We start from the raw sequence: 24731 nt of genomic DNA on the forward strand, positions 1-24731 counted from the left end.
CCACTAGACCCCTAAAGGTGTGCTGTGGTATCTGTCACCAAGGTGTTAGCAGCAGATCCTTTAACGCCTGTAAGTTGTGAGGTGGGGCCTCCATGGATCTGACTTGTTTGTCCAGCACATCCCACAGATGCTCGATTGGATTGAGATCTGTGGAATTTGGAGGCCAAGTCAATACCTCAAACTCATTGCTCCTCACACCATTCCTGAAGCATTTTTGCTTTGTGTTAGGGCGCATTATCCTGCTGAAAGAGGCCACTGCCATCAGGGAATACCGTTTCCATGAAAGGGTGTACATGGTCTGCAACAATGCTTAGGTAGGTGGTACGTGTCAAAGTAACATCCACATGGATGGCAGGACCCAAGATTTCATTTGAAGAACATTGCCCAAAACATCACACTGTCTCCGCCGTCTTGCTGTCTTCCCGTAGTGAATCCTGGTGCCATGTGTTCCCCAGGTAAGCGGCCACACCTGGCCATCTTCGTGATGTAAAAGAAAACATGATTCATCAGATCAGGCCACCTTCTTCCATTGCTCCGTGGTCCAGTTTTGATGCTCATGTGCCCATTGTTGGCACTTTCAGTGGTGGACAGGGGTCAGCATGGGCACCCTGACTGGTCTGTGGATATGCAGCCCCAAACGCAACAAACTGTGATGCACTGTGTATTCTGACACCTTTCTATCAGAACCAGCATTAACTTCTTCAGCAATTTGAGCTACAGTAGCTCGTCTGTTGGATCGGACCACACGGGCCAGCCTTCACTCCCCACGTGCATCAATGAGCCTGTCACCGGTTTACTACTGTTTCTTTCTTGGACCACTTTTAATAGATACTGACCACTGCAGACCAGGAACACCCCACAAGAGCTGCAGTTTTGGAGATGCTCTGACCCAGTTGTCTAGCCATCTCAATTTGGTTCAAACTCACTCAAATCCTTACGCATTTTTCCTGCTTCTAACACATCAACTTTGAGGATAAAATGTTCACTTGCTGCCTAATATATCCCACCCACTAACAGGTCAGTGGTCATAATGTTATGCCTGGTCGGTGTAAATAAATTAGCTAAATTCAACAGTTAAAGTTGTGTCTTCATTCTTCTGGCCATGTGATGTATGTTACCATTTTATGTTAGGTTTTTGAAATGGCCATATTTATATGGACCCCTTTCCTTGTAGTTGAGTTCAAGGGTTTTACCATTTAATATGTTATATAAAATACATGATATGATGCCAACCTTGTGTCAACAGTTTGGCGAAGGCTTTTCTCTTCCAGCATGAATGTACCTTTTGCAAAGGTGAGATACATATGATATGGTCTGATGAGTTTAGTGTGAAGGAACTCCACTGGACTGCATATTCCCCAACCTTAACCTCATTAAACTTTAGGATAAATTCCAATACAAATCCTCCTTTGGCTAAATGGAATGTCCTACAGACACAGTTCAAAATATTGTGGAAATCCTTCCCAGGAGGAGCGGAAGCTTTTATAGCCATGAGAGGAGTCCATTTTATTGGTTTCGAAAGGTCATGTTGAAAAAAAAAGCTTATGGTCAGTAAAACAGTAAAAAAAAGTCTAACAGAATTTGACTTACTTACACTTACTTGTTTTATTTGCTAATTTTCTAGGTGCCTGCTCTGATGATGGACACCCAGTTCTCAGAGTTCACGCCTGACATCACACCCATCATGCTGGCAGCACACACCAACAACTACGAGATCATAAAACTTCTGGTCCAGCGCAAAGTCACTGTACCACGTCCACACCAGATCCGCTGTGACTGTGTAGAGTGTGTTTCCAGCTCAGAGGTCGATAGTCTCCGGCACTCTCGCTCCCGTCTCAACATCTATAAGACACTTGCAAGTCCCTCCCTAATTGCCTTGTCCAGTGAGGACCCCATCCTTACAGCATTCCGGCTTGGCTGGGAGCTTAAGGAGCTTAGCAAGGTGGAGAATGAGTTCCGACAGGAGTACGAGGAGCTCTCGCAGCAGTGTAAGCTCTTTGCCAAGGACTTGCTGGACCAGGCGAGGAGCTCCCGCGAGCTGGAGACAATCCTCAACCACCGCGATGACCACAGCGAGGAGCTAGACCCTCGCGAATGCAGAGATCTGGCCAAGCTAAAGTTGGCCATTAAGTACCATCAGAAGGAGGTAAGTAATAATGTGGACAAACTGGAAATATAGGAGATTTATTCATGTAGGGTACTAATTTATTAGTTCTAGGGTATTAAGGTGGCACGGTGGCTTGATGGGTAGCACTGTCGCCTCACGGCAAGTAGTTCCTGGGTTTGAATCCCAGCTGGAGTGTTCTGGATTATTTCTGTATAAAGTTTGCATGTTTTCTCTGTCAGTGTGGGTTTCCTCTGGGAGCTCCGTGTTCCTCCGACAGCCCAAAGACTGCATAGTGAGGTGAATTGGAGATACAAAATTGCCTGTGACACTGTTTGACATGAACAAACATCTAGGGGATTAATTTGGGAGTTCAGTTCATGTAGGGTATTAATTTGGGAATTAAGGTCGCGTATGGTAATTAATTGGGAGTTAATTGCATAAAGTACGCAGCTACTTTAGATGTTAAATTCATTCAGGGTACTAATATGAGAGTTTAGTTCATGTAGAGTACAAATTTGAGAGTTCCCTGCATGTAGGGCACTACTTTGGATGTTACGTGCATGCAAGTAACTAATTTGCATGTTAAGTGCATGTAGGCTACTAATATGGATGTTTGGTGCATGAAATGTGCTAATATACACTAATCAGCCATAACATTAAAACCACCTCCTTGTTTCTACACTCACTGTCCATTTTATCAGCTCCACTTACCATATAGGAGCACTTTGTAGTTCTACAATTACTAACTGTAGTCCATCTGTTTCTCTACATACTTTTTTTAGCCTGCTCTTACCCTGTTCTTCAATGGTCAGGACCCCCACAGGACCACCACAGAGCAGGTATTATTTAGGTGGTGGATCATTCTCAGCACTGCAGTGACACTGACATGGTGGTGGTGTGTTAGTGTGTGTTGTGCTGTTATGATTGGATCATACCAGCAGCGCTGCTGGAGTTTTAAAATACCATGTCCACTTACTGTCCACTCTATTAGACACTCCTACCTAGTTGGTCCACCTTGTAAATGTTAAGTCAGAGACGATTGCTCATCTATTGCTGCTGTTTGAGTTGGTCATCTTCTAGACCTTTATTAGTGGTCACAGGACGCTGCCCATGGGGCGCTGTTGGCTGGATAGTTTTGGTTGGTGGACTATTCTCAGTCTAGCAGTGACAGTGAGGTGTTTTAAAACTCCATCAGCATTGCTGTGTCTGATCCACTCATACCAGCACAACACACCACCACCATGTCAGTGTCATTGCAGTGCTGAGAATGATTCACCACCCAAATGATACCTACTCTGTGGTTGTCCTGACCATTGAAGAACAGGGTGAAAGCAGGTTAAAAAAGTATGTAGAGAAACAGATGGACTACAGTCAGTAATTGTAGAACTACAAAGTGCTTCTGTATGGTAAGTGGAGCTGATTACTAATTTGGGTGTTTGGTGTATGTAGTTAGTCAGTGAGCTGTGGGTGATTTAGTAATATTATGTGCTTAAATGTTAAGTATGGCTATGAAATATGGAAAAAAAAAAAAAAGGACTTTACTAATACTTAACAACCATATAGATCATGTTTCTTTATAACATACTGTCTTCTGTTTGGGTCTTCAGACTTCTTAATGATTCATTCACTGTTTCTTTACATATGCTAATAGATCTTTTAGTGGGCAAAGAATGTGCATCAAATTGCCATTATTATGACTGCTGGCATTTCAAAATGATTAACGGTTCATTATAATAATTTACTCATGCAGTTGAAACTCTCTAAATCATTTTAACCTTAGTGCATTCTCTGTGGACACGAAATCAATTTGCGTTTCTGTATTTTGTACTCAAGTGTAAATGTCCAACTGGCATTTACATATTCATTAAGGCAAACACAAACTGGACCAAGATGTGTTATTAAGCTTAGCTGAAATTTACAATCCTCAGAATCCTTTTAATAAATAAGCGTGCATATTTTTGTGGCTGCTATACAAGCCTTTATATTTTTACACACTAAAAACTTTAGTAAATTAGTTTTGAAAGTATTCAGCCACATTAATACTAATAAATATAACACTGTCAATCTCGTCGCACTTCTATTTTATGTTCACATTTTACATTTTTTGTTCAGATTTTTACTTCTGCAATGGCTCCTCTGTTCCAAACCTTTGTATATAACAGAAGTATAATATAAAAACACTGAAATACAATTTAAATCAATTAAAAAGCTATAAAAAATACAATAAATACTGCACTTTACCTTTACTTCTTTATTGTTTCCTCATGCTTCTTAATCGTGGGAATGCTTCATTTTGGAATACCGTATTCTGTTCAGTAAAGGCCCATTCACATGAGAAGTGACAAAATAGCTTTTGCGCTGGGTGTGCACAAAACTTAACATGACTTATTGTACTAAAACGAGCATGGAATTTCATAAGTGGAGAGAACATATGAGCTGTACTAATCTACAGAAATTTTGTGTTTCTATGTTGTTCTTTTAATACATTAAGCCACATTAAGCTTTTTTTTTAATGCTAAGCATTTTAGAATCTCGAAGAAAAAGCTGATTCTCACAATTTCTCAAAACACTGAGCTATAACACAAGTTTAAAGGTGAAACAGTGAGAAAAATCCAGCTAAACGAGGTTCAAAGATTTTGAATTTAGGGGACGTTGAGTTACAAGGTACCACTGTACACTGTAAAGTTATGCAAGAACAATAATAGTATGTAAGGAACAACTTTAAAATTATCAATGTAATATTAGACCATGCAGTGAGTAAAATGTGGAATATATAGTAGAATATTATGCTGTGAATTCCTACATTCAAAACTAAACTGTCTGTTGAAATATAATGATAAAAATCCATCTCAAACAACACAATCAGTGACATGGTGGTAATGCAGGTAGTGTTAGTGCTGCAGTAAGCAGAGCTTTAGTAACTGGGGTTCAATTTCTACTTCAGGTTACTGTATCTGTAAAGTATGGTAATTTCCATGTGGGTTTACTTTGGTTTTCTTGAAAGAAACATTTTAAATGTTCCACAATGTCAAATATTTTAATAAGCATGAAGTAAATGCATTGTGAGTACACTGATCAGCCATAACATTAAAACCACCTCCTTGTTTCTACACTCACTGTCCATTTTATCAGCTCTACTTACCATGTAGAAGCACTTTGTAGTTCTACAATTACTGACTGTAATCCATGTTTCTCTACATGCTTTGTTAGCCCCCTTTCATGCTGTTCTTCAATGGTCAGGACTCTCCCAGGACCACCACAGAGCAGGTATTATTTAGGTGGATTATTCTCAGCACTGCAGTGACAATGACATGGTGGTGGTGTGTTAGTGTGTGTTGTGCTGGTGTGAGTGGATCAGACACAGCAGCACTGCTGGAGTTTTTAAATACCGTGTCCACTCACTGTCCACTCTACTAGACACTCCTACCTAGTTGGTCCACCCTATAGATGTAAAGTCAGAGACGATCACTCATCTATTGCTGCTGTTTGAGTTGGTCATCTTCTAGACCTTCATCAGTGGTCACAGGACACTGCCCACGCGGCGCTGTTGGCTAGATATTTTTGGTAGGTGGACTATTCTCAGTCCAGCAGTAACAGTGAGGTGTTTAAAAACTCCATCAGCATTTCTGTGTCTTATCCACTCATACCAGCACAACACACACTAACACACCACCACCATGTCAGTGTCACTGCAGTGCTGAGAATGATCCACCATTCAAATAATACCTGCTCTGTAGTGGTGATGGGAGTGTCCTGACCATTGAGGTACAGCATGAAAGGGGGCTAACAAAGCATGCAGAGAAACAGATGGACTACAGTCAGTTATTGTAGAACTACAAAGTGCTTCTGTATGGTAAGTGGAGCTGATAAAATGGACAATGAGTGTAGAAACAAGGAGGTGGTTTTAATGTTATGGCTGATCGGTGTATATGCATATTACACATATTTTGTATATATCTGTACTCTATATCTGCCCTATAGGTTACATATGATATTTTTCTTTTTTAATGGTTGCTAAAAACATTCCAATTATAAACATAATTATTAACACTTCTATGCTCTATTGTATGGTTGCTATATTAATACATACATCAGTGCAGTCTTTAACCGCTCTTAGTGATTGGCCTGCATGCTAGAGCTTTAATCCATTTCTGTAACATTCAGTGAGCACCACCAGTACACCTAACTGCTCGAAGCAAATAATAGAATTTGTACAATTATTGATTAAACATTAGTTTCACATTGGAAATACAATGACAGCAGGGATCCAGTCTGCCATTAAGTGCTGCTGAAAAGCTGCAGTGCTTTCATGCCTGATGCAATTCTTACTCAGAGTGGGGGCAGAGATACCCGAAGAAGCAATGGCAGAGGGATATAGCATCAAGAAGACAGATAATCAATTACCTCATAGATTGAGGACAACACATAACACAAAGTGAATCAGTAGACCCCCAGACAACAACCCCCAGATGTCCAACTATTACTCCCAGTAGGGTTTCAAACTATCACAGACAGTTTAATTAATCACAGTGGAAATGCATTAGGGGCCAAATGTTTACGACATGTATGTATGTATGTGTGTATTAAAAGCATTAAATTATAGAAAAATGCAAAATTTCACAGTGATCAAAAAGCTTAGCAACATGAGCTACAAAAGTCATGGATCATTTTAACAAATAATTCATTTATTTATTCATTCCTTTGTTGTCTGTTTTACCACCGCTTTATCCTGGTCAGGCTCATGGTAAATCCGATTTATTGGGCAAAGGCAGAAAACACATGGACAGTTTGTCAGTCCATCACAGGGCAAACACACACACATTCACACTGACACTTGGGGCAATTTTTAGTCTCTCCATTTAACCTGACTGTGTGTCTTTGAATGTGTGGGAGGAAACCGGAGCACCCCGAGGACACAGGGAAAACATGCAACCTCCACACAGACAGGAACACCTGGCAACATGAAAAGCATAGATTCAAGGAATCAGTCCATTTAGGGTGAGACCCTCATATACACCAATCAGCCATAACATTAAAACCACCCCTGGTTTCTACACACGCTGTCCATTTTATCAGCTCCACTTTCCATATAGAGGCACTTTGTAGTTCTACAATTACTGACTGTAGTCCATTTATTTCTCTACATACTTTTTAAACCTGCTTTCATCCTGTTCTTCAATCGTCAGGACCCCACAGGACCTCCACAGAGCAGGTATTTTTTAGGTGGTGGATCATTCTCAGCACTGCAGTGACACTGACAAGGTGGTGGTGTGTTAGTGTGTGTTGTGCTGGTATGAGTGAATAAGATAAGAGTTTTTAAATACCGTGTCCACTTACTGACCACTCTATTAGACACTCCTACCTAGTTGGTTCACCTTGTAGACATAAAGTCAGAGACAATCACTTATCTATTGCTGCTGTTTGAGTTGGTCATCTTCTAGACCTTCATCAGTGGTCACCGGATGCTGCCCATGGGGCGCCATTGGCTGGATATATTTTTGGTTGGTGGACTATTCTCAGTTCAGCAGGGACAGTGAGGTGTTTAAAAACTCCATCATCATTGCTGTGTCTTATCCACTCATACCAGCACAACACACACTAACACAAAACCACCATGTCAGTGTCACTGCAGTGCTGAGAATGAGCCACCACCCAAATAATACCTGCTCTGTAGTGGTCCTGGGAGAGTCCTGACCATTGAAGAACAGCATGAAAGGGGGGCTAACAAAGCATGCAGAGAAACAGATGGACTACAGTCAGTAATTTTAGAACTACAAAGTGCTTCTATATGGTAAGTGGAGCTGATAAAATGGACAGTGTGTAGAAACAAGGAGGTGGTTTTAACCCTTTGATGCACAAGCTAAGCAAACCCCTTCTAATGCACAACATGGGTCAAAAATGACCCATATTCATCCATTCAAGAATATTTTCATATGCACATTTGTCAGTTATTCATGTATTTGCTGTCTTAGCTAATAAAAGCTATCTATACTAGAATATGTAAACAGCTAGCAAGCAAATAGTATTGGACATATTCAAGATTCAAGAGCCTAATCTTTGGTTGTCTTTCAAAAGATCAGTAAATATGTTTTTGACTACAAACACTTACAAATGTCAGTAGTTCCTGTCAAATTCCATAGTAAATACATAAGGGTCATTTTTGACCCATGTTGTGCCTTAGAGGGGTAGTGATACAAAAATGATTTTTATTAAAAATTTAAAAAATATAAAACTGAAATAAGGATTTGTGATGATCAAAAACAAGTTAATTGAGGAACTCACGGATGCTTGAATGACAAAAATAATTTATTGCAAAGATATAGAACATTAAAACTCAGTTGGGTCATCAACCTTTTGACCCAGTTTGTGCATCAAAGGGTTAATGTTATGGCTGATCGGTATATATATATATATACTGTATATATATATATATATATATATACATATATACATATATATATATATATATAAATATATATATATATATATATATATATATATATATATATATATATATATATATATATATATATATATAGGTATGATTAGAAAATATTCTGAGATGCAAATTTGAGTGTGATTGACGACATTTAATAACAATTTAAAAGAGGACTATGCATGTCAATCAATAATAAAATATCCATGTCTTTAATACACCAGTTTAAGACCTATAAGCTTTGTCCTCCCTGCATTACTAAAGAGTATACAAGGGAAACAGGCAAAGGAGCAGGTATACCAGCTGTGTTCATTTCCAAACTGGGACAGTTATCATATATTAATAAACAAAGGACAGCTTCAAACACTCCTGCAACAGATGAGCCCAACCACTGGCTAACAAAATAACTAAATAAAGTCTTGAATACCAAATAATAAAAACATAATAATAATAATAATAATAATAATAATAATAATAAGTTACCTAAACAAACTAGGCTTAAAATTTAAAAAACTAAAGCGAAGTAAAGTAACATGCAAAATAATCAGCACAGGTAAAACAGCATTGGCTCCAATAAAAAGCTCTTATTGGGTGCCACCTAGGCTGGCCATTGGCAATGCTTTAAACCAGAACCTTAAGGCAGAAATGACTAGTAATAGTAAAGAAAACATACTCTGTTGTGTTTACGCCTAGAGTAATAAAAGATAATGTTTCACATCATAACCTTCTGATGCAAATATTCTCAAACCCACCCATAATAATGCACACCAGCATACACTCATGTATTAGAATGCATCTACCATTAATATTACATTTACATTAAATATAGGAAACTTAAAGTGTGCTGTAGCACCAAAACATACCTTTAGGCAAATATTGCCCATGGCAATGCAGAATGTAAGCCTCATGTCAATCATGTTGTTAATTACTTATTAAAAACTGCTTATGTGTGGAGGATCAGAGAGGGAAAGACAGCTATTTGAGGGTGTTGCAGGCATCAAATTCTAAATTTGTTTATATTTAACAAATATAATTAAGTTCATTATTAAAAACACTAAAACATTTTTCTTTGTCTTTTTCTCTGTTACATAAAGGTTTAAATGAATTAACAAATAAAAATGGCCTAACTTTTCTGGAAATGGGGTTTGTACTTATCGTATTATTTTTATTATTATATTAACGTTATCTATTGTTACTACAGTCCACTGCTGCATCAAGAAATGCATCCTGAAACTTTATTACACAAAGAGAAAGACATACATGCAGAAAAGCTGTTCTTTTGGCCCAAGCTTATCTCTGATAGATTAAAAGACAGTGAAAATATGTCTGTGGTTTGATGCATCATTTGAGTTAGCGTTTGGGGAAAGTCTTACAAAGTACAATTGAGTTGGTCAATGAAAACAGGAAAATTCTTGTCTGTGTACAAGAATAAAGGTTCAAGATAATTAATAAATCACAAATGTTTGTTTTTATTGTCTTAAAACTAAGTTTGTAGATATGTGACCTGTAATGTTTTATTGTATCACGTGGTGGTTGTGGTAGTGTTGGTGGTGGTAGCAGCAGTCGTGCAATGCATCTGCAACACATGCAAGATGCAAGTAAGAAAAACAATGGCCTTCTTTATAATGGCTTGTTATTGCATTTTCTTTCCATTTTATCCTGGTCAGGGTCGTGGTGGGTCTGATTCATTGGGTGAAAAGCAGGATACACCCTGGACAGGTCACCAGCCCATTACAGGGCAGACAGAATCACAAAAACACATACAATCACACTTAGGGCAATTTTAGTAGCTCCAGTTGAACTGACTGCATGTATTTGAACTTGTGGGTGGAAACCAGAGCACCCAGAGGAAACCCACACAAATAAAGAGTGCACATGCATGGAGTTGCCACCTGGCTGGGATATCAAACTCGGGCCCTTCTTGCTGTGAGGTGACAGAACTAACCACTATGCCACTGTGCTGGCCTACTTTGTTCTTGATTAATTATGAATTATTAAGCACTTAGCAATTAGTGCTTACTAATATCCATGTTTGTTCAAAATATTTTTATTCATTCTTTAATTTATTTACATTAACCCCCTGGAATTCATTTACATTAACCCCATGGAAACAATGAACGCATTACAGAAACTTTAAACAGCTAATCCATTAAACATTCACATGTTACTTCACTCTCACTTAGGAGCAAGCAGCAGTCAAAACACATTTACATAATTATTGGTGGTGTATGGAAACCAGAGTACTCAGAGGAAACATTAAAAATAACTCCAAGACCCATGTTGCTATACAGTACCTACTCTACTAGCTGCAGAACTATGATGCATACATGAAAAATATAATTAAAATAACCTTATTAATAATTTTAGTACATACTTGTTTGCTTTAGAGTTATACTGTAGTGGATCCTGTTCCAACCCCAGAAGCACCGAGTGATTAAGCTTGAGCATCTTGCAATTTGATTTATTTCTTTTGACACAATTAACTTCATGCATGTGGACATTTTATTCAGGAGATTAAAGGTTTTGAATAGTAAAATTAATTGTTCTTAAAGCTAAAATATTTGGAATATTTAATTCTAAAGAGTTAAAGGCCTAAATAGCCGTCCAATTGTAAAAGAATTCTGAGAGTAAAACCCACATAAAGATTGTATGAATGTACAAAACACCTCTGGGCCAAGTTGTTCTTGTAAACACTAGATCTGGGTAAACACATTTTTCTTTATCTTACTTCAGAAAGAAATGCTTATTTTCAGGTGACCCCTTGTTCAGTGCTAGAGGCGGTATTCACCCGGCTGCAATTTTAATCACACACATTCATTCTTCACTTGCAGAGTCTTACCTGAAAAGAATCTGATGGTTGGTGCAGACCAGCATTGTGTTTCTGCTCTCATATACGGTATTCCATACCTTATAACCTGATGACAAGTCCAGACAAGTACAGATTATTTTTTTACAGGGGCAACAAATGAAAATATAAAATTGAAGCTACTAGAAATTATATACTACTAGAAACTAGAAGTGTGAGTGTGTGCACCATGATAGACTTGCAAATTCTCTGGTGTGTTTCCTACCTTTTGCCCATGAATAAATAAATAAATAAAAAGGTCAAATCTTTACTAAAGATTTGTGTTTAATGGTTCAAATGACCACAGAACAAAAATTATGAAATTTGACATTTCATCAAATTTGAATTTGATCAAATTGACTTAAAAATTGGATGAATCAGGGAGCGCGGTAAAAACACACACTGGAACCAGAACTGGGATCTCAAATACATCATATCGAATCTCAGCTCTGACGGCTAAGGCTGAGCGGCCACATGAACAACGATTGGCCTGTTGTTCAGATATGGGCGGGACTGGGGGTCTCTCTCCCATGACTGGTGCAATTATGACCTCTGCTGGCTGATTGATGGCGCCTGCACAGAGATGAGAAAAGAGTGCTCTCAGGGTGTGTCTCTCCGTACACAATGCTGAGCTGCACTGCACTCGTCAAAGTGTAGGTGACAAGATGCATACGGTATGCTGCCCACGTCTCAGAGGGGGCGTGGGTTAGCTTCGTTCTCCTCAATCAGAGCGGGGATCGGCATTGGTGGAGAGGAAGCATGACGCAATCGGGCAACTGGATGCGCGAAAAGGGAGAAAAAGGGGGGGAAAATGCATAAACAAGAAAATATAAAGATTTTTTTACAAGATCATTTACTCTTTGACATATTTATTGTCACTTTTTATTCTAAAATCATGATTTTAGCGTTACAGGAAACTACTAAAATTTTGGTCTTTAGAGCTGACAAATTTAGTCTTTGCTAAAGTAAGCGAAGTACGCACTTCCAAAATCTCCTTTTTATATCCTATTTTTCTACACATACATTTAGTCCCAGTTTTCACTAAGACTCATAGTTAGCATTATAATAAATAATGTATGGTGAAGGCCAACACATGCAGACAATTGCTGTTTCTTTTTAACTGGTTTTTGTGTCACACTAGAGTGCAGCTAAAACGCCTGCAAAGTGATTTAACAACAACAATCTATGTTCATGTTCACACAGAGGACAGTTTTTGGCAAGGATAACTTCTAGTTGGAAAGAAATGCCATCCATCCCACATAAACCATTTTATTTAAAGTTGCTAGTAGCAGTTGTTTGATTCACCAGAATCCTTGCCTCACTGACTGTAGCACAAATAAAATGGGTCATGCACAAAAAATCTATAAAGATCAAATATTTATTTAGAAGAGTAACACTTTATATGTTTTTATTTTTGTGTGTGTGAAAAAAGTTTATTTTTACGATCTAACTATGAGTAAAGATACAGAGACGAAGTGCTTCCTATGCATTTAATACATTAGGTATGATCGTAATTATTTTTATAGGGTTTTATATACCAGAAGAACATACGATTTTCTAAAATTCTATAGCACCATATTGGGCATTTTACTTGTTTTTTTTTTTAGAATTAAATCAAGATATAAAGAAAGTTTGGGCGCTCAGGTGGCGCAGCGGTAAAAGCACACGCTGGAACCAGAGCTGGGATCTCGAATACATCGTATCGAATTTTAGCTCTGCCTGTCGGCTAAGGCTGAGCGGCCACATGAACAACGATTGGCCTGTTGTTCAGATATGGGCGGGACTAAGCCGGATGGGGGTCTCTCCCATGACTGGTACAATTACGACCTCTGCTGGCTGATGAGCAAAGCACAGAGATGAGAAAAGAGTGCTCTCAGGGTGTGTCTCTCCGTACACAATGCTGAGCTGCACTGCACTCGTCAAAGTGTAGGTGACAAGATGCATACGGCATGCTGCCCACGTCTCAGAGGGGGCGTGGGTTAGCTTCGTTCTCCTCAATCAAGGCAGGGATTGGCATTGGTGGAGAGGAAGCATGACGCAATCGGGCAACTGGATGCGTGAAAAGGGAGACAAAGCAAAAAACAAAAAGAAAGATATAAAGAAAGTTTAACTTTTAATCTACAGTGGTTCTAAAAATATTTACTTCCAAAAGTATAGAATAGAAAAGAATAGCATCATTATACTTATTCTATTTATACTTATTATATCATTATACAATACAATTTTACAATTATAAGTAGATACAATAAAATTAGGCATCACAGAGACACAGTGTGTCGCCTCTCAGAAAGATGGGCTCGGGTTTGATGTCCCAGCTGGGCTGCCAGGGTGCCTTCTGTGTAGAGTTTACATGTTTCCCCTTAGGATGCTCCAGTTTCTCTCTCACAAGTCCAAAGACTTAATAAATAAATGACAGATTTATAGAGTGCTGTCCATGGCTGTCCATCCAACAAATTTCTCCATTTCTGACCAGGACTTTTTGAGCCCTAGGCTTTTGTGGTCCTGGAAATTAGTCTTAAATATTGTTTTATGTCCATTGACACAATTTGACCACAGAGATCCACAGACAGTGTCTTGTCTTCATGGTTTGAGTTTTTAAACCTGAGAATGTAGTGTTAATTGTAGACCAAGGTGAGTGCCTTTTCAAACCCCTGATGACCAATCAATTCGAATTGCAACAGTTGGACTCCAATTGAGTTTTGGACACGTTTGGGGTAATTAATTAATTTACAGGGTGGCGGCACGGTGGCTCAGTGGGTAGCACTGTCACAGCAAAAAGGTTTTGGGTTCGATCCCCAGGTGGAGCGATCCGGGTCCTTTCTGTGTGGAGTTTGCATTTTCTCCCCGTGTCTGCGTAGGTTTCCTCCGGGAGCTCCGGTTTCCTCCCATAGTCCAAAGACGTGCAAGTAAGGTGAATTGGAGATACAAAATTGTCCATGACTGTGTTTGACATTAAACTTATAAACTGATGAATCTTGTATAACAAGTAACTACCTTTTCTGTCATGACGTTTCACTTTGTTATGAAAGGTGATTATGTGCAGATTGAAGATAATAGCAGTTATATCTATTTAAAATGAAATTCACAGCCCAAGAAATGAAAGATCAAGGGGTCTAAATACTTTGAATCCACTGTAGTTATACAATGTCAGTAGTCTCTAAGTATACATGTCAATGCTGATTAACTAATTAATGTGTTTTTCTTTCAACACAGTTTGTTGCCCAGCCCAACTGCCAGCAACTCTTAGCCACTTTGTGGTACGATGGTTTTCCTGGATGGAGGCGACGTCACTGGGTGGTAAAGCTGATCACGTGCTTCACTCTTGGACTGCTCTTCCCAGTCTTCTCTATCATCTACCTTCTGGCTCCAAAAAGCACCCTGGGCTTCTTTATCAAAAAACCCTTCATCAAATTCATTTGTCACACTGCGTCTTACCTGACCTTCCTCTTTCTCCTACTTCTGGCTTCACAACACATAGTACAGACTGACCTACATGTCCAGGGTCCACCGCCCACTGTTGTGGAGTGGATGATCCTACCATGGGTTCTGGGTAAGGAAATCAACCAAGTGAATTAACTATATGTGTGTTGACATTGCGTTCAAAAGAATTCAGATGCCTCTGACTGTTAATGAGATTTGCAGAGACACACACCTTAGACACACACAAAAAAACTTTAAAAGATAACTTGTAAGGTTACATAAGACTGGAAAATGCTACTAAATTTTAGCAAGCCTAAGCTTATATTAATCCACAGTACGAACTGTAAACACAGGGGAAATTGGGTAGAGTTGCTGTTTTTACTAAAAGTGAAAGCACAGCAAAAATGACACCAAGGGCATAACATGCTAATGCACTGTAGTAAGCTTTTTATAAATACAACTTGGCTTAGTGTTCATAAGTTTTGTATAGAGAAGCTTAACTATGAAGGAGTGTAACAATAACCAATTTAAAATACTATTGTTTTACCACCACTTTATCCTGGTCATTGGGCACAAGACAGGACACACCCTGGACATGCCTCTAGTCCATCACAGGGCAAGGATTACATATGCATTAAAATGCTATTTGGATATGCCTTATGCCTCTCTGATCTTCCATAATAGTATAACTGCTAGATAGCGTCTGCAACCATGAATGAATAAGAGTACAATTTCATTGTCAATGCTCTTGATAGTGTTGTCATGATTACTGTTTTATTTAATAGTAACTGTAATAGTAACAGTAAAATTAAATAGTGTATTTAATTTTAAAATAGAGTAAATTTAGTTTTATGGGTTCTTAGGTCACCATTTGTTCTTTTCTGTAGTATTTGGGTGTGTAAAGTTACTACCAATTGTAACATTAGTACTCTGACATGGTGTAGTTTTTGAATAAAGCCCTTTGTTTACATTAGTTAGTAGACAAGCAATCTACCTGCCTATAAACAAGCTTATATATTGCTCTAATTGACATACATGGGTTATAAGATTTTGACTTTAAGATTACATCTTTTTTTTTTTTTAAATAGTAGCTAAACACACGTCATACCACATAGTTTTCATGATTTCATGCAGACAATGTTAGTATGTTGCTAATTTAACAAATCATTTTTTTCGTTTGCAAGTTTTTGAGGGTCAAAGTCAACTCAAATCAAATTTATTTGTATAGCGTTTTTTACAATGGACATTGTCTCAAAGCAACTTTACAGAATCCAGGACCAACAGACCAAAAACCCCTGTTGAGCAAGCCGAGGGCAACAGTGGCAAGGAAAAAACTCCTTTAAAATTACAGAAAGAAACATTGAGAGGAACCAGACTCAGCAGGGACCCCCATCCTCCTTGGGTGACCTGAAGGATAATTTGAATAAATAGGATTTACACAAATCATACCAACACAAAATTAAAATGAACTAAAAGTTATCACTAGCAAACATAATAATAATGTAAACAATTGGAGTTCTTCATTATTCATTCCAGTCTGGTATAGTCAGTAGTGAGTTCTTGACATTTTTGGTGCGGACACGCCAGGTACCCGTCATATCTATATCTAGCAGGAGCTGCATTGTTGGCACAGCAGTCTCGACTTGCAGGATTCAACCTCGGGTGGGTAAACAAGTTTCCGTCAGAACCACCGTGCAGTAAAACAACAGAAAATGTAGTTAAAATGTGAAATCGTTAAGAGTAAAATGTCAGTTTTGCAGAGAGTAGCATGAGAATCCGCACCCCTAATTATCATAGTAGCATGAGAGTAGCACCCATAATTATCACAGCATAACTAAAGGGGAGAGCTAGCAGGTAACAAAGTCATGAAGGCTTTCACTGGACATCAGCACCCACCTCCCCCACCTTTATCAAACCTGAGTGATCGGACAAGAGAGACAGAACGACAGCAACCCAACATCCCTGATCACCACAAGTTTCTATTACCTATAACCCCCAAGCTCTGTGCCTTTGTCTATAATCGGGGAGGGCAGCTCCGGTCCTAGGGGTCAGAGATCAGGCGCAGCCAAAAGCCAACAGGTATTTTATTACCTGATGTTGTAATTGGCAGTTGTGGAGCTTACTAAAAGCTGAAATGTCCTGCTCCCTTTTTCTTTTCTCTTTATAGAAAATAAAAATCTATATCATTACAATCAGCTACCCAAGGTTATTTAACTTTTTAAAACTGGGTATTATCATAGCATTATTTCTGTTCACTTGTTTATTTTTTTAGCAGAATCTAATCCCCCCAAAACACTGCCTAAATCCATGTGTGGCTTTTGGGATTTAAAACCATACACTTCAAAATGTGTTTTTTACCTCTCTGTCTTAAAGTACTGTATATGTTTATAAATATTCTTTTATTAGGGGGGTTCTTTTATAAGATTTGCAGTGAATGAAAAAACGACTAAATCTGAACAATTATGCAGGGAAGAATGGGCAAATATTCCATAATCTAGTTGTGCAAAACTGCTAGAAACATATGCAAACACACTGATGGCTGTAATTAAAGAAAATGTGGCTCAACAAAGTACTAAATCAGGGAACTGATCACTTTTCCAACACTGCTATTCGTTATTTTTAATGAATGTTCCAGAACAGTTGCATTTTATCTTATTCTTGAATGGTGTAATGCAAATTGTATAAATAAAGCTAGGAAAAGATAGTTTAGGTCTTGGTTTAAGGCTTAAAGACAGAAAAGTGACTATTACAAAGAGGTATACTGTATAGATTTTTATTTTTTCCTCCATAGCACTATAAATAGCACTACTTACACTACACTTATTAAAAGCACATTGAACCATGGTCTGTTGCCAAAAACTAATATTGGGCGCCCAGGGGTGAATGGGATATTCCGCTAGTGTACCAGCGCTGGGATGCTGAACTCTTTGAATCTCAGCTCTCCTACCGATCAGCTGAAAAGGACCAGACTGAAAAGGGGCTGGGGTGTAAGGACTCGTCTTAGTAGCATGAGGCACCTGTACAGAAGTTAAGAGAATTTTTTAAATCGGCGCCCAAAGTGTGGGTGAATAAGAAGGCGTCGGTGAACTGCATTGATACGATTTGGTTCTAAATGTTTCCACTGTCATTAGTAATTTTCATAACACATTTTCCAATATGATGGACCTTTAGCCCTGTGACACAGTCTTACTGATTAAACAGAAATTTAAAAAATAATAAATAAATATATAAACTACCAAGTTCAGATGTATTTGGACTTACAATGTATGTGTTAAAATTTACTTTGTTTCTTTTGTGCATCTTAAATAATAGAGTATCACATCGCTCAAGCTATAAAGCCACACACACATAGCTGGCTAGACTTTATTACTCTCATGAAGCAAATGAAAAAAACTCATGAATTATTGATACCCTAATTTATTTGTTTCAAGACAAATTCAAGGAAAATGACATCCTAAGCCCCATAACAGAATGAATTGATTTAATCAAAACTCAAACCAAGCTTTCTTGATGATGCAGAAATAAATTCGAGTGGTGGCTTGGGGTGATTTATTGGAAGTTCCATTATTTCATAAGGACAGGAGATCTTGGGTCTGTGTGCCTGTATTTTAAGCAGATCGGCCTGCATATATCTACATGTTTTAATCATCTCATTTATGCTAAAATGTTCTGTTCATCACATATATCTGTTCTGTTCTTGGTAGGCTTCATTTGGGCTGAAATCAAAGAGATGTGGGATGGAGGTTTTACTGAGTATGTCCATGATTGGTGGAACTTGATGGACTTTGCTATGAACTCTCTCTACTTAGCCACCATATCCCTGAAAATGGTGGCCTACTTTAAGGTACGTTTCCTGGTGATGGCTAATTTCAGCTCACATGTGAAGTGAGAATGATTTGTGGTTGAGTGTCTGAGATACTTGGGCCATAAATCCTTTAGCTCTGTGAATGGACAATGAAGAAAATAGTCACAAAAAGTGTTTTTTGTATTTTAAACATGTTAATCTAATTTTTTTTCTCTTGAACCTTTGACAGTACAACAGCTCCCGTCCTCGGGAAGAGTGGGAGATGTGGCACCCTACACTGATTGCAGAGGCGTTGTTTGCCATCGCCAATATATTTAGCTCACTGCGGCTTATCTCGCTCTTCACGGCTAATTCTCACCTGGGCCCACTGCAGATATCGCTGGGCAGAATGCTGCTTGACATCCTCAAGTTCCTCTTTATCTATTGCTTGGTGCTGTTGGCTTTTGCTAATGGCCTCAACCAGCTTTACTTCTACTATGAAACGGAAGCGGCTGACGAGCCCAACCACTGCAAAGGCATCCGCTGTGAGAAGCAGAACAATGCCTTTTCCACGTGAGTGAGCAGACCTTCTTATTAAAACCTATTAGCACTTCTAGAATGTATTTAAATGTACCTAATTAAAGAAAAATTCTCTCAAGGAAGCTTCTGAGCATGTTTTGACAGTTGGCTTTTTGCAATCAAATGTTAATTGTAAAAGATTATATTTACTGTCCAAATCAATTTAAAGTATTTTTTAGTGGTACTGCCTTTCACCTGAAGCCATGAGCCAACAAGCCGTGAGCTTAGTTGACATCCAATTAAAAAACAATGATATACTGTATGATATGACTTTGCACTTATGGAAAAAAGTGCCTCTGTTGGAGTTTGTACCAGTTCAGTCAAAAACGCATTAAGCATTTATGACGTTAGGCTTGGTAAAAGGTGTTTAATGGGGTTGAAAGCTCTGTGCAGGCCACTAAAGTTCCTTTACACCTATCTCGTCAAATCATGTCTTCAAGAATGTTGTTTATATACAACCCCAAATCAGTGAAAGTTGGGACAGTATGGAAAATGCAAATAAAATAAAAATACAGTGTTCCTTACATTTACTTTACATTGACTTTTATTTGATTGCAGACAGTTTGAACCTGAGATATTTCATGTTTTGTCTGCTCAGCTTCATTTCATTTATTAATAAACATCCATTCCTGCATTTCAGACCTGCAACACATTCCAAAAAAAGTTGGGACCAGCAATTTAGGGCTAGTAATGAAAAAACTAAATAATGATGTGATTCTACACAGGTGTTGTCAACAGGTGATTGTAATCATGGTTTGGTACAAAAGCAGCATCCAGGAAAGGCTGAATCTTTAATGAGCAAAGATGATCAGAGGATCTCCAGTTTGTCAACAAATGCGTGAGAAAAGTATTGAAATGTTTAAAAACAATGTACCTTAAAGAAAGATTGAAAGGGATTTGCATATTTCTTCCTCTACAGTGCATAATATCATTAAATGATTCAAGGAATCAGGAGGAATTTCAGTGCATACAGTGTATCACAAAAGTGAGTACACCCCTCACATTTCTGCAAATATTTCATTATATCTTTTCATGGGACAACACTACAGACATGAAACTTGGATATAACTTAGAGTAGTCAGTGTACAGCTTTTATAGCAGTGTAGATTTACTGTCTTCTGAAAATAACTCAACACACAGCCATTAATGTCTAAATAGCTGGCAACATAAGTGAGTACACCCCACAGTGAACATGTCCAAATTGTGCCCAAATGTGTCGTTGTCCCTCCCTGGTGTCATGTGTCAAGGTCCCAGGTGTAAATGGGGAGCAGGGCTGTTAAATTTGGTGTTTTGGGTACAATTCTCTAATACTGGCCACTGGATATTCAACATGGCACCTCATGGCAAAGAACTCTCTGAGGATGTGAGAAATAGAATTGTTGCTCTCCACAAAGATGGCCTGGGCTATAAGAAGATTGCTAACACCCTGAAACTGAGCTACAGCATGGTGGCCAAGGTCATACAGCGGTTTTCCAGGACAGGTTCCACTCGGAACAGGCTTCGCCAGGGTCGACCAAAGAAGTTGAGTCCACGTGTTCGGCGTCATATCCAGAGGTTGGCTTTAAAAAAAAAAAAACATGAGTGCTGCCAGCATTGCTGCAGAGGTTGAAGACGTGGGAGGTCAGCCTGTCAGTGCTCAGACCATACGCCGCACACTGCATCAACTCGGTCTGCATGGTCGTCATCCCAGAAGGAAGCTGACGCACAAGAAAGCCCGCAAACAGTTTGCTGAAGACAAGCAGTCCAAGAACATGGATTACTGGAATGCCCTGTGGTCTGACGAGACCAAGATAAACTTGTTTGGCTCAGATGGTGTCCAGCATGTGTGGCGGCGCCCTGGTGAGAAGTACCAAGACAACTGTATCTTGCCTACAGTCAAGCATGGTAGTGGTAGCATCATGGTCTTGGGCTGCATGAGTGTTGCTGGCACTGGGGAGCTGCAGTTCATTGAGGGAAACATGAATTCCAACATGTACTGTGACATTCTGAAACAGAGCATGATCCCCTCCCTTCGAAAACTGGGCCTCATGGCAGTTTTCCAACAGGATAACGACCCCAAACACAACCTCCAAGATGACAACTGCCTTGCTGAGGAAGCTGAAGGTAAAGGTGATGGACTAAACCCAATTGAGCACCTGTGGCGCATCCTCAAGTGGAAGGTGGAGGAGTTCAAGGTGTCTAACATCCACCAGCTCCGTGATGTCATCATGGAGGAGTGGAAGAGGATTCCAGTAGCAACCTGTGCAGTTCTGGTGAATTCCATGCCCAGGAGGGTTAAGGCAGTGCTGGATAATAATGGTGGTCACACAAAATATTGACACTTTGGGCACAATTTGGACATGTTCACTGTGGGGTGTACTCACTTATGTTGCCAGCCATTTAGACATTAATGGCTGTGTGTTGAGTTATTTTCAGAAGACAGTAAATCTACACTGCTAAACAAGTTGTACACTGACTACTCTAAGTTATATCCAAGTTTTATCTCTATAGTGTTGTCCCATGAAAAGATATAATAAAATATTTGCAGAAATGTGAGGGGTGTACTCACTTTTGTGATACACTGTAAAGGCCAAGGGCGCAAGCTTAAGCTGAACGCCTGTAATCTTCGATCCCTCAGACGGCACTGCATCAAGAACTGCCACTCAACAATAGCTGATATAACCACATGAGCAAGGGATTACTTTGGCAAACCTTTGTCAAGCACTACAATACAGAGTTACATGCACAAATGCCACTTAAAACTTTATTGTGCAAAAAAGAAGCCTTATGTTAACCATGTCTAGAAGCAGAGTCAACTTCTCTGGACTTGGAGGCATCTAGGATGGACCATCACACAGTGGAAACGTGTATTGTGGTCAGACGAATCAGCATTCCAGGCCTTTTTTGAAAAAAATGGACACTGTGTGTTTCGGACCAAAGACGAAAAGGACCATCCAGACTGTTATCAGCAACAAGTCCAAAATCCAGGGTCTGACATGGTGTGGGGCTGTGTCGGTGCTCTTGGCAAAGGTCATTTACACTTCTATGATGGCAGCATTAATGCAGAAAAATACATTGAGATCTTAGAGCAACATATGCTGCCTTCAAGACGTCATCTTTTCCAGGGACGTCCATGCATTTTCAAACAAGACAATGCAAAACCACATGCTGCACACACGCTGCGGAAGAAGAGGGTACAGGTACTGGACTGGCCTGCCTGCAGTCCTGACCTGTCCCCAATAGAGAATGTGTGTAGAATTTTGAAATAAAAAATGCGACAACGACGACCTCGTACTGTTGCACATTTTAAGACGTGTTTGCAGGAAGAATGAGGCAAAATAAAAGCTGAAACACTAAATCACTTGGTATCCTCGGTGCCAAAACGTCTTTTAAGTGTGGTGAAAAAGAATGGCAACATTACAAAGTGGTAAATGCTTTACCGTCCCAACATTTTTTGGAGTGTGTTGCAGGCCTGAAATGCAGGAAGGGATGTTAAGTTGACCAGACAAAACATGAAATGTCTCAGGTTCATTCTGTCTGCAATAAAATGAAAGTCAAAGTAAATGTAAGATTTTGGGGTTGTACATATACACAGTGACGCTAGAGCAGGAAAGGGACTTTTAAATCCGTTACCACAAATTTAAAGGCAGTTGATTTATATAATGGATTTTACACAACTGCTAGCAATGGGTGTGGTTGATTTGCCTAAACTTAATAATTAAGAGCTGTTCAAATACTATTAGCTATATTATGTATTTACTGGTCTCAGCACTGCAACATTGTTGCAACAGCCTTGTATAAAAGTTCATTTCAGGCTGCATTCTAATCTGCCAGCACAGTGTAGTTAAACATATACATCATTTGTTTCGCTGTGTCTAACAGCCACAAGCTACTCAATCATGCTGTTATCTTGCAAATGAACTACAATCATTTTAATGAGTCAAATCATGTTAATGACTCAATTAATGATTTAAAACTCATTTATCCTTATTAACATTCTAGTTAAAGTTCTCTCAGTGTCTCCATAAAGAATCCAGATGTAGACTTAAAATATCCTTTTTTATAATGGACACTTTATAAACGTACACTGAGCTGAAATCTGCTTGGGCAGCTTGTATAAATTGAGCTTAACACTTGTACATAAATTATTATTTTATAACTTCAATGTATTGGGTACATAAAATTATACGTACTTTTTCTACATTGTGCTCATGAATTAAAATAATGCTTTTTATTATTGCATGTTAGGTTATTTAGTTTACACAAACCCAAATTTAAAAAAAATTGGACAGCGGATGAAATGCAAATAAAAAGCAGTGTCTTCTAGATAGATGGATGGATGGATGGATGTACAGATAAAACTGTATTAATCCTGAGGGAAATTGTTTCATTACAGCAACAGAAACACAAAACTCTACACATATTAAATAAACAATAAAGAAAGGGATATACAGAGGAACTGCTACAGTATATACAAATATGGAGTAAGTAATAATAATAATAATAATAATAATAATGATTATAATAATATGCAACAACAAAATAAAGTGAAGCCATTGTATAAGGGGTGTAAGTTCTAGGAAAAACAACTCTAATCAGGTCAACAACATTAGGTCTGGCTGCCTCAAGTGTAAAGAGACTCATTGTAGAGTTTGATAGCAGAGGGTAAAAAAGACATCACATGCCGCTCTTTGGCACAGCCTAACTGTTTTGGCCGGTTGCTAAACACACTTTTCTGTGCCTTCACTGTTGAGTGGAGGGGGTGTGCTGCATTGTCCAAGAATGTTAAAAGTTTATGAAGTGTCCTACATTTCACAACAGTTGCCAAGTAATCCAGCTTAACTCCAATGACCAAGCCAGCCTTCTTGATTCATTTATTGAGTCTCTTTGGAACGCTGAATGTGATGCCATCTCTTTGGTCTTGCCGATGTTGAGCTGTTGCTGGTTCCTCCTACACCACTCAGCAAAGTCCTTTACCAGAGTCCTGTACTCCTCCTCCTGTCAACCTTAGATACACCCCACAATGGCTGTGTCCTCTGAGAATTTCTGTAGATGACAAGAGCCAGAGCAGTATGCAAAGTCTGGGGTGTACATGTTGAACAGGAAGGGAGCCAGCACAGTTCCTTGAGGAGCTCCTGTTTTGTACACAGCTATGTCCGACACACAACCCTAAAGACTTACGTACTGTGGTCTTCCAGTCAGGTTGTCCATGATCCATAAGGGATCCTTTACCTGCATGTAATTAAAACAACAAAGAAAAATACCTATTATATATAGCTATATATGTCTTATCAACGTTTTTTGTTTTTACTAATTCTACATTTAATGCCTGCAACACATAAAAAAAAATAAGATGTAAGACTTCAAGTTTGTGTAATAATTAAAAACAGGTGATGCTATCATACTTAAGTATAAAAGGAGCATTTACAAAATGCACAGTTGTTTGATAAGCAAGGAATGGTCAAGGTTCCCCACTTTGCAAAAACTGTATTAAGCAATTAAGCATCCAGTGTTCTAAACTGACTATTGCAAGGAATTTAAAAGATTTATGTATATTTAAAATAGCCACATGGGCTCAAAA

At 38.8% G+C, this 24731-nt stretch overlaps 1 protein-coding gene across 1 annotated transcript in view; it reads left to right on the plus strand.

The window, feature by feature from the left end:
- trpc5a (transient receptor potential cation channel, subfamily C, member 5a) overlaps positions 1-24731 on the plus strand; it is an 84153-nt gene that overhangs the window by 34946 nt on the left and 24476 nt on the right. The window contains exons 3-6 of the mRNA XM_063011290.1: positions 1625-2146; positions 14602-14938; positions 18513-18652; positions 18843-19165. Of these exons, the coding sequence (XP_062867360.1) occupies positions 1625-2146; positions 14602-14938; positions 18513-18652; positions 18843-19165 (1322 nt within the window). The remainder of the gene's footprint in view (positions 1-1624; positions 2147-14601; positions 14939-18512; positions 18653-18842; positions 19166-24731) is intronic.

The sequence above is a fragment of the Trichomycterus rosablanca genome, chromosome 16, assembly GCF_030014385.1.
Source record: "Trichomycterus rosablanca isolate fTriRos1 chromosome 16, fTriRos1.hap1, whole genome shotgun sequence".
Taxonomy (NCBI): domain Eukaryota; kingdom Metazoa; phylum Chordata; class Actinopteri; order Siluriformes; family Trichomycteridae; genus Trichomycterus; species Trichomycterus rosablanca.